Source organism: Camelus bactrianus, chromosome 27, assembly GCF_048773025.1.
Source record: "Camelus bactrianus isolate YW-2024 breed Bactrian camel chromosome 27, ASM4877302v1, whole genome shotgun sequence".
NCBI classification, from domain to species: domain Eukaryota; kingdom Metazoa; phylum Chordata; class Mammalia; order Artiodactyla; family Camelidae; genus Camelus; species Camelus bactrianus.
The window spans coordinates 29,029,041-29,040,257 of NC_133565.1; the positions used below are offsets into that span (position 1 = coordinate 29,029,041).

Genomic DNA, 11,217 nt, shown 5'->3' on the forward strand with positions numbered 1-11,217 from the left:
GGCTCCGTAGCCGTTTAGGAATTTGTGACCTTGAGGATGGAAGTCCCGGGCCAATATGATGGAGCAGCAGGAGAAAGAGGCTGGGTGCCAGATGACCAAGGAGCCAAAATACCAGCCCCAGATGCTTAGTTTCTATCTGCTTCTGTGGTAGAAAAATCAAACAATAACAACAAAGCCCTCTGTCTTTTTAAGCCACTTTTTTTTGTTTTAACAAATTCACTTTTCTATTATATGTAGCCTATTAATCCTATCCAAGCAAGATACATTAGTTTACTAGGGCAGCCATAACAAAGTACAGATCAGGTGACTTAAACAACAGAAATGTATTTTCTCACTGTTCCGGAGGTTAGAAGTCCCAGATAGGCAGGGTTGGTGTCTTCTGAGACCTCTCTCCTTGGCTTGTAAACGGCCATCTTGTCCCTGTGTCTTCACATGATCTTCCCCCTACACATGGCTATGTCCAAATTTCCTCTTCGTATAAGGACACCAGTCACATTGGGTTAGGACCCCCTAACAGCCTCATTTTAACTTAATTACCTCTTTAAAGATTCGATCTCCAAATACAGTCACATGAGGTAAAGGGGGGTTAAGACTTTAACATATGAAATTTGGGGGGATACAATTCAGCCCATAACACAAAGCATAAATAAAGAGGTTTATTGTGGCTTTTTTTTTTTTTTTTTGGTAATAGCAGAAAAATTGGTGTAAATGCCCATCAATAGGGTAATAGGGAAATAAACTATTGGCATATTAATACCAAAGCATACTACGCGGCAGTATAAACGTGAAAGTGCATCAGGTCACATTGGTAACTGGAAGATACTTAAGGAGCCAACACGCTCACTAATTTGTACAGTGTGCAGCCATAAACACATATATAAAGGCAACAAAACCATTTCTAGAGACACTTTGATGTTTGTTAATGTATAAAAAATGTATGCAATATTAAACATACTGATAACTAGTTGGTGTGGAATAGAATTGTGGTTGGTGTAGAACAGAGTAGAATGTTTGAAACTTTGTACAATGTTTGAATATTTTACAACTACAATAAATGATTTGTGTCTTTCTTACCCAATTAAAAGATTAAAAGAAATCAGATTAGCCATTTAAAACTTGTGGAATTTTAAAGCATCCACTTCTGGCCAGAATCTCTTTTTTTCCCCCTTTTTTTAAAAGTGAAATCTAGTCAATTTACAGTGTTGTATCAATTTCCAGAATCTTTTTAAGTTAGAAACGAAAGACAGAATGATTCGCCCTTGAGAAGAATTAGAGCCGACAGCATTAGGTTAAAATCAGAAGTGCTACTGAAGCTATTTTACAGATGAAAACTGATTTTTTTAAAAAAAGCTTTTTCAAGTTTAGGAGGCGGCAGTAATAATGAAAGCCAAACTGAATCCTCCCTATTGAGCAGGAAAGCAGTGGGCCTGGTCTATTGATGATCTGAGCAAGTTGCTTTACCTGCCACTCACTTCTTTTTAACTGACTGTCCTCAAAGGAAATCGCAGGAGACAGAGGAAACGTGTGACACCGTGAAACGGGGTTTCTTAGGAGCAAAGGCAGCTCCCAGAACTTCCAGCGCCGATTCAATTCACAGGCGAAAAACTGAGGCCTCGTGAGGCGCTGTTTGAGGATTAGAGGCCCTGGGTGAACTTTGGGACCCGGCCTACGCGTTAAGAGAGGAATAGGTCGGCCTCTGGCGGAAAGTGAACGGGAGTACTCGGTCCGACCCAGCCGGCCAGGGAAGAAAGGCTCTCAGCAGGACCAAACCGAGGAACCCGTGGGCCGGGGCGGAGCCAAGATGGCGGAGGGGCGTGGCTCCCGGAGGTGGGGGATGGAGGAAACGTGACGGGGCGGGGCCTGGTAGGCTACCGCTGGCTGGTGGGCGGAGCCACGGGGCGGGGCGGGACCGGAGGCGTTATGGGGCGGGGTCCCACGTACGCGAAGGCAGGGGGCGGGCCCAGGAAAGTGGCGGCCTGGGGCGGGGCCGGCGGCTCGCGCAGGTCCGCTCTCCGCGGCGGCACGGCGCTGCGCGGTAAAGATGGCGGCCTCCGGCTGGGCGCGCGCGGCTGTGGTTGTTCTCTGTGTATCTGATCTGCTGCTGCTCCTGCTGCTGCCGCCTCGGGTCTTCGCCGCCGACGGCCCGGCCGAGACGCCCAGCGAGGCTACCCCACCTCCCCGAAAGAAGAAGAAGGATATTCGCGACTACAATGATGCGGACATGGCTCGTCTTCTGGAACAGTGGGAGGTCCGCGGCGCGCGCACACTCTGCCGGCTCTTCTCTGTCCCGGGCCCCGCTCCCAGTGACCTCTTACCCCCTCCGTGTTGGGACCCTTTAGTCTTCCGTCTCGGTATCTGCCGACCCCATAACCTCTTCTCTGCTCATGTCATGAGTCCTTACTGGCTCGCTCCGGCCCCCGCTGACCCCTTGCGGCCTGCCGACCCCCGTCTCAGGTCATTCGTCCCAGTGTCCTCTTCCACCATCCCTCGGGCCTCTCCAGTCATGGCCTCCCACTGTTCTGTCCTGTTTGCCTTCAGTGCCCTGGTCTCCACGGGGCAGTGAGCTGTCCCTGGAAATGTGGAGGGAGGCCTTTTCTACTCCACTCCAGAAGATGGGTGAGGGGTGTGGTGAGGATTATCTTTCAAGAGGGCCGTCTCAGCTTTCATTGTTCACCCGTGTTCTCTACGAATTCTGAGTTCCCATTTTGGTGTATGTCCCTGCTGAGAGTTTGTAATTTTGTGAGTGGCTTTACTTTGGGGGGATGGGGGCGGAGGCTGGTAGCAAAGACCAGTAAGTGGCTCTCTCTCACGGAACTCACATTTTTCGTTTAAAGGAGCAATGACTTTGAGTCATTTTTCTGATTTGAGTTTGAGTGAGAGTCTGTTTTCTTGTTTGTTACTTGAATGCACACGAGTGTGTAGTAAGCTTTTTAGGTAAAGTTCACTAACCGAAAATGTTGCTACCTCTTTCCCTTCCAAAGGTAGTTGTGTTGGCCTGGTTAATTTGCCCAGCTGGTGGAGAAGAGACAGAAACTTGGGTTCTGCTCACTGTATAACCTTGGGAGAGTCATGTCTCCACTCTAGGCCTCGGGTTTCCTATCTGCAGAATGAGATTTTACTGGATGATTTCTTCCAACACTGATGTTTTATTATTTTGTGGTTATCTCCATATGTGTATGTATTGGATAGAGGCTTTCAGACATAAGTTTAAAATGCCATCTGATGCACTTGACTAGAAGAAAGCAGTTGACCTGCAGCTGATGGAAAGATTGGGGTAGGTCTGGGTGTGTGCACACCACCAAGGAAGAAGGAACTGATTTTCCATCTCCCTTGCAATCTCCCAGGCTCTCTTTGGGCTCTAACAAATGAAGTTTTTGACCCACCAAGGTGTGAGTAGCATCTCATGCAGAAATCCTAGCCTGGAAGTACTCAGACCCTGAGCTAGACAAAAAGACCTGCAGAGGTGACTGAGTGTTCCAACTATCAGGAATAGTAGATAATAATAAAAATAATCCTTAATACACACTAGACATGGCTGAGTGCTATGGAAAGAAAGTGCAGTGGGAATCCCAAAGGGTTTCAGGAAGGAAGTGGCATTTCAGATAGGAAGGCAGTGTGGGAGAAGGGCATTACTAACTGAGCAGCATGAGCTGAGGTGGATGGGACACGTGGGAACTGGCCAAAGCAGTGTCAGTATTAATAGCCCAGGCTCTGGAGTTGGACTTCCTGGGTTCAGACCACTTCAGCTTGGAAATTGGAGCCAGTGAAGAACCCCTCTGTACTTTAGTTTCCTCACCTGCAAAATAGAGTTGTTAGGACCGACCTCAGAGTTGTTGCAAGGATTAACTGAGAAAATGGAAAGGACCTACAGTAGTGCTGCTCTGATTATTAGCTATGCTAGTATAAATTGGGTTGTCTAGAACAGACTTTCTGAAGCAACATAATGAGAGAGAAAGATGGAAAGGTTGGTGAGAACCAGGTCCTGCTCGGCCTTGGATCCAGTGGGGTTTGGACTTTATTTAGAAGGAAAAATGCTGCCTGTGATGAGTTTCAAAAGTTGTGTTACTCAAATATTACGGTACTGGAATATGGGTATTTAATCAGCCATGACTTCATCCCAAACCATGTGTTCAGTCATTTGGTTGCCCTTCTGTGTGCAGACATAAGTTTTTACCGCTGAAAGCATTGCATCTATAGAATTTTTTGCTGTTATTTTTTTCATTTGATACATATTAAGCATTTCCCCGGGTTACTGAATAGTCTGTAATATTTTTAAAAGGCTTCAGAATATGCCTTGGAATGGTTGTTTCAGCTATTGAATGTTTTGAATAGTGGAATATCATGATGAGGGCTAAATTTGAGAAAAATTAATTGGTCAGCAAAATGTAGGATGGATGGGCAGGGAGAAACTCTGAAAGCAGAGACAATAATTATTGGGTGTTCATTAGCTCAGAGGGCTACTTTAAGCACTTAATCTCATTTTATCCCTTTATCACATTAATGAAGGAGGTACTTATCTCTGTTTTCTAGATGAGACCTTGAGGCACAGAGGGGTTAAATAACTTGCCTAAAGTCACACAGCAAATTAGCTTAATTTCAGATTTGGTCACTTGACTTTAAAGCCTTTTCCTTTAACCGTTTTACTTCACTGCCTTACACATTGGTGAACACATATGCATATGAAAGGTAATTAGGAGGACCTGGGTTAAGTGAGAAGCTGCAAGAATGGAGGAGAAGGGAGAAAGAAATGTGAGAGATTTTGATGTTCTTGGCAGGATTTGGTAGTTGATTGACTGTGAGACCAGGAGGATGACCAGATAATGTAGTGGAAGGACAGAGGTTTTGCACACAGATTTACTCCTTGGAAACAGTGCGATCCTCATTTTCCTCATCCTTCAAGCTGGATAACATCCCACCTGGCAGAGTTCCTTGTGGACTCGTATTTGCAGATCCTGCAAATGTGAGCACCCTTCCCCAGGAGCAGGGATTTTTCTGTGGGAGAGCAGATCCATCTCTGTGGGAGCTTTTCTGGGAGGAATCAGTACCTCCTCCCTGGGTGGCAATCCCTGAATTTCCCCCCCACTCCTCTGCTAGTGTCAAAATCAGAGCTGCAGTGAGAGGCCTGCGTCAGGTGTGTGGAGTGGGGCCAGAAAGGGACAAATCCTTCCACTGTGTTAGGACTGGTGCTGAGGCCTGGTTAGTGCAGAAGAACCAAAGGTGATTCTTCACCTGATGTTACTGTCACCAGGTGCCACGGAGGGCCAGGTGGGGGGGATTCAGAGCCAGACTGTGAGTTTATACTTCAGGCATGTGACATTGAGTAAGTTACCTGTCTTCTCTGAGTCTCATCCATGTCATGTATTCAGTGGGGCCTCGCAGAGTTGTCCTGAGGTGGGAGATCATAAATGAGAGGTGCCTGGGACAGCATAGCTACTCAGATGGTAGCTAGTCAAGGACCATGGGAGGAAGGAAAGGATTTACAGAAAAGAGGAGTTCAGCTTTGCAGCTATTAAATTTGACAGACAGCAATGGGGAAGTTGGTGAAGACAGTCAGAAATGCAGGACTGGCCTGGAGGCAGGACCATGCCTGGGTGTGGGGCATGCCTGACCTGATTACAGGACTCTAGCCAGGCCTGGGGGTAAGGGTTTGATTGCTCTCAGCTTAGAAAAATGAGATAAGATTACCCTGGGAAGCCAAGGAACTAAGAGTAGAACTGGACTGTTAACTACACCCAGGGTACTGGTTTTTTTCTTCTCTATCTTGAAGGATTCTTTACCTTTGCTATCTGCACTAGACTTCTGATCACTTAATTATGTTTTCATTAAAAAAGAAATGCTGCGTGTGACCTATGCAGTTAATTTCACGACCATTAGTAAAAATCGGTTTGAAAAATAAAAATATTTAAGGTTATTGAATCACCTAGAAGTCTGGAAGTATTAAGGAGACCATAACAGATGTTATGGAGAAATAGAATAAAGACAGAAACAGCCTGTGAATTTGACCACCAGGAGCTCCTGTGTATTTTGTGAGGGTGATTTCCCTAGTTGATTTCCAGGGGGCCAAGTGGTGATAGCCAACCTGTACTGAGTGTGGTTCAGAATCTCTAGCTCACACCACTGAAAACCAAGCCTGCTAACTAGAATTGAGTATTTGTTTACCGTTCTTATTTTTCAGGTGAAATTGATGTACATGAAATGCAGGTTTTGAGTATGCAGTGCCATGAGTTTTGACAACTTGATACATCTGTGTTATCCACACCCCTGTCAAAATATATTTCCCTCACCCCAGAAAGTACCCTTGTGTCCCTTCTCAGTCGAGCCCACCTCATAACCCCCTCCTAGACACAGCCACTGTTCTGATTTCTCTTCTCCTAGATTCATTTTGCCTATTCCTGAACTTTAAATAAGTGAATTGGGTAGCGTATCTGATTTTTGTTCCTGGCTCTGTCTCTCAATACAATGTTTTTGAGATTTGTGGCACGTATCAGTATTTGTTTTTCTTCATTGCTGTGCAGTATTAGTTGTATGACCAAACCAGAACGTGGCTGTTCTTAGAATCTACCGTATTGGGTAGATTCTTTGAGAGCAAAAAAGCTGCAGAAACCATCACACAGGGGTTCTCTGTGATTGCTGGCCTGGAGTGATGGGTGCTGCCTGGAACTTAGACTTTGCTTGAGAGTCAGCTAGAGGAGCAAGTCTGGGTTTTCTTCTTTTCTGTTGTAACTTAGGTCACAGACCTGCACCTGACGTCACGTGCAGGTGTTCTTGCCTCTGCCGGTTCAGAAGCACACTTCTGACGATGTCTGATGCTTTCCCCCCTATCCTGATAGAAAGATGACGACATAGAAGAGGGAGACCTCCCCGAGCACAAGAGACCCTCCGCTCCTATCGACTTCTCGCAGATAGACCCGGGCAAGCCTGAGAGCATACTGAAAATGACGAAGAAGGGCAAGACTCTCATGATGTTTGTCACTGTGTCGGGAAGCCCCACCGAGAAGGAGACGGAGGAAATCACGAGCCTCTGGCAGGGCAGCCTTTTCAACGCCAACTACGACGTCCAGAGGTAAAGCCCCAGCCACCTTGCTGGGAAAACTGGGCTCTGCGGGGACGTTTTCTGAGCCCGTGTGTCAGGGGCTCCCTTCCGGCAGTGCTTGTACGTAGGGCCCTGGACCTTCCCTGTTTAGTCTTTATTTTACATTTATTTATTTATCTAACTTTTTTTTTCTTTTTTCTTTTATTATTTGGGGGTGGGGGTGGTAATTAGGTTTATTTATTTTTTTAACAGAGGTGCTGGGGGTTGAGCCCAGGATCTCGTGCACGCTGAGCACGCGCTCAGCCGCTGGGCTGTACCCTCCCCCCTTTTTCTTTAGAGAAAGAATTCGTTATCGAACAAAGCCAGTAAGTTCGTTGTTTATTTGTTTGCTTTTTAATATCTCAGTTGATCCTAAAGTTATTTCTCTTTGTATCTTTAACTTTTATTTTACCTGAGTGAAAACTTGCGTAGTTCAGCCTCTGGTGGGGCACATTAGTCGGTTGGACAGCGTGCTTGTTTCCTTTAGGAGTTTCTGCCCATTGGAGAGTGCTTCAATGTGTAGCTATGTTCACACATACGCTTGGAGCAGACTGCTAATTTAGGGGACGGGGTCCGGTTCTCTAAGCTCAGTATAATCCTGAGATGCAATTTTAAGTAATTTCCTTTTTCTCCTTCAATAACAGTTCTGAAATTTAGGGTTTTCAAATGTCTTAGTTTGGGAAATGTGAAAGTAATAAAAAGGAGTGCTTAGAAAGTGTCTAGGATGGCAGTTCGCTTTGTTAGCATAAATTGACACTTAGGGGAACAAATAAATGTTGCGGTGATGACTGGCCCAGGGCCGTGGCCACTGATCTCGGGGCTGGTGGCGGCATGACACAGTGAAGGGCGGAGGTGTGGGTGAGCCCCCCAGGAATGGAAGGATCGTGCCCACTGGCCACCCTCGTGGTCCATCCACCCAAACCACATTCCGTGCCTCTTTGGTCCTTGAGACCTGTTGAGCGTGGACATACTTGGGCTGCTTGCTGTTGACCTCCAGGGCTAAGATTTCTGTCCAGCAGCCCAGCGTCCTCCTGAGTCCTTCGTGGGCCTCTTATGGCCCCATATAAACTGGTGTTTCAGCCTTTATCAACAGAAGCCTTTTGTCCGGTGAGACCTTGGCTGGGCACTTCAGAAGGTAACGCAGACCCAGGTTGCAGCCGCCCCCCTGCTTCTGCAGCAGCAGCCCCCGAGCCAGGTCTGCAGCATCCTAAGACCCTCTTCCTAACACTGTCCCTTCCATCGGCCACCACCTATTGCACACGGACAAAATCCACCGTCTGTTCCGTTTTGATCTGAGCTGAGGTGTTAAATGGTTCAGCCAGCCAGTATTTTCAAACAGTGAATGTCAAAAGCACTAAGCCTTGGCAGATAGAATTTTTGTTCTGTGTTCATGTAGCATTTGAAAGGGGTTCTTTTTCCTGGTTAAGTGCCCCCGACCGCTCTGACCCGCTCACGCTTGACGACCATGTGCTGACTGTGATCCCATCTCTCCGCCAAGGTTCATCGTGGGGTCAGACCGCGCTATCTTCATGCTTCGTGATGGGAGCTACGCCTGGGAGATCAAGGACTTTTTGGTCAGTCAAGACAGGTGCGCTGATGTAACTCTGGAGGGACAGGTGTATCCTGGCAAAGGAGGAAGAAGCAAAGAGAAAAATAAAACCAAGCAAGAGAAGGGCAAAAAGAAGAAGGAGGGAGAGCCAAAGTCCCAGGCTTCAAAGGAAGACAACCGAGCTGGGAGTAAAAGAGAAGAGCTGTGAGGGGCCGTGCTGCTCTGCAGGGGAGCGCACGCCGGGTTGGGGGCGGGTGTGGGGAACCGCACACGGATGGAATTCCAGTTTCTTCTAGAAAAGGTCTGCCACGTGACCAGTTTGTGGCCAGTATAAGAATTACGGTGTCAAAGTTTCAGTAAGAAGGCAGAGGTTTTGTAATTAACACGGGATGCTGACACATTGACGTTTACTAGAGAAAGCTGACGGGGTTGCTTTTTCCCATTTAAATGTTGGGGGGGCCGCCGAGCGGACTGTGGCACCGCTCCCCTCACCGCACCTGCTCCGGCCTGGCAGCCCGCTGTGTCCATGCGTTCCATTTTCCCTTAACCAAAAGGATACCAGGTTCTAAACTTTAAAACTCTTGATTTAATTGAATCGGGCTCTTTGTGCCGTGGACATCACTACCATGACTGTGAGCCTTGAAACATGCCGTGGGAGCACCGGCATCTCGGTACACAATCAGGATGTGTGAAGCACAGATCTATGCAGAAGATGCAGAGCGCGGAGAATAACGTAACTTGGAAATCCTGATAATTCACTTTGCATTTCTTGGACTTGAATTCCTCTCATCAGTTACAGAGAACTCTTGGTATCTGTCAGGTTTTATGGGGTCTGTCAGTTCAGGGGGTCTGTCAGAATAGAACTTCATTTAGGAAAGAGTCATGCTGGTGTTGAGAGCTGTGTGTGCCATTTAATGTGATCATTTTAAAGTGTGTAAATCTGGCATCAGCAGAGTCCTTTGCAGAGTGTAGCAGAAGACTTGATAACCTCATTCATTTCCAAACTTTTTTTTTTTATAAAGTGCCTAAATTTGTGGTGTTTTTCGTATGGTACTAGCGTGATGTACTGCCTGTCTAATTTTGCTGTTCTGTGTCAGAGCCCACTGTGAGGAAGAGCTGCAGAATTTATACACAGGTGTCATTTTTAAGAACTAAAATGATTTGTTAAAAAAAAAACTTCCATTGTGATTTTAACAAATTAAAAATAGCGCATGTTACACGGTTAGGAAACATCCCTGAAGAACAGTGCCAGGCGGAACGTCTTGTCTCCCCACTGCCACTGCCTTGCCCCGGTGGGAGCTACTGTTCATTTGTTTAAAAAAAAAAATACACTTACTGGTTTATAGTGATGCATATTTGTTTTGGCCTCATGGCACCGTTTTTAATTTTTTTTTTACCTGTAGTATCGTCAGTTTACAATGTTGTGTATTTCCCCTTATTTTGGTAACTACTCAGATTACTCTCTGATGATCCGCACTCTCTCTGTTCTCAGTTCTGTGCTGTCGGTGGGGTGTCTGCCCTGCAAGCCCCACGCTCTGGGGATGAAGGGCGTTAGTCCGGTCAGCTAATCCCAGGGTAAGTTTGCAGGAGCCGCCTCGGAAAGAGATGTTTTTTCGTTTCGCATACAGTTTGAGCCCAGGGAAGTGAGGCTGGAGGTGCTGCCCCCTCCTCCCCTGTCCAGAGGAGAGCTGTCTAAGGATGGGGCCAGCGCTGCAGCGGGGAGAAGCGGGGAGAGAGCGGGTCCCGATTCATCTAAGCCCCTGCATCCAGCCGTGTCTGAAACGAGCCCTGTCCCTAGGTGCTTTCAGTTTTCGCCTAGACAGGTGGTCACCGTGATGGCCTAGTGTGGGGCAGCTGTCCTGATCGGATGCTGCTTCTCATTCAACAGAAGGGAGCACACCCTTCACGCTGCCCAAGACCTTGTATTTTCACTTAGCTGTCTTCCAGCGTCAGAATGTGCACGTGTGTCACGGCTTCCTGTGCAGCGTGCGGCTGCTTCAGCCCGTGTTGACCAACTGCCTGTTATGTGCTGGCACCACAAGGTGCCAGGGGCAGGGTAGATGTACCCCTGCTGTCATGAAACAGTGATTTGGTGGGGAAACACAAACACTAATCACACACAGAAATCAGAAAATGGCAACTGCTAGAAACCGGAAAGAAGTACACAGTGCCAAAAAGTGGAGCAATCTTGGGATAGTCAGAAAGGACCTAGACAGAGGAAACAGTCCATGCAAAGGCCCTGTGGTTTGAAGTAACAGGAAGGACAACGAGAAGGCCAATGAAGAGGTTGGGGCACAGCACAGGAGCAGGCTGGAGCGGTGAGGTACACAGATTAGGGGTAGGGGGTCCCTAAAGCTCATACAAGTTGTGGGACCTCTTAAACAGTACACCTTTAGGAATAAAAATTACGAAAATGGAGATTTATTTAGAAGATTCCTAGGCATGAAGGGCTCATTCACTTGGAAAGTCCAACTCTGCAAGCCAGCTGTTAAATGATGGAAGTGCTTCGTTAGGAGCTAAAGCACTTCTGTCCTGACTCTTGTCACCCTGGCCATCCTGGCCCCTCCCTCCCAGGAACCTGCCAGCACTGAGGGTG

At 47.1% G+C, this 11,217-nt stretch overlaps 1 protein-coding gene across 1 annotated transcript; it reads left to right on the top strand.

Annotated features, from left to right (window-relative positions):
- Positions 1-1,968: 1,968 nt before the first annotated feature.
- MESD (mesoderm development LRP chaperone) lies at positions 1,969-9,974 on the top strand. Its single transcript, XM_010955154.3, has 3 exons — positions 1,969-2,248; positions 6,831-7,063; positions 8,571-9,974. Exons 1-3 carry the CDS (start codon positions 2,042-2,044, stop codon positions 8,827-8,829), a joined length of 699 nt encoding a protein of 232 aa, XP_010953456.1. The 5' UTR covers positions 1,969-2,041; the 3' UTR covers positions 8,830-9,974.
- The last annotated feature ends 1,243 nt before the right edge of the window (positions 9,975-11,217 follow it).

Coding starts and splice junctions, on each gene's coding strand:
- MESD (XM_010955154.3), top strand. CDS start 2,042: ATGGCGGCCTCCGGCTGGGCGCGCGCGGCTGTGGTTGTTCTCTGTGTA. Junction 2,249..6,830: donor GTCTTCTGGAACAGTGGGAG/GTCCGCGGCGCG, acceptor CTATCCTGATAG/AAAGATGACGACATAGAAGA. Junction 7,064..8,570: donor GCCAACTACGACGTCCAGAG/GTAAAGCCCCAG, acceptor CTCTCCGCCAAG/GTTCATCGTGGGGTCAGACC.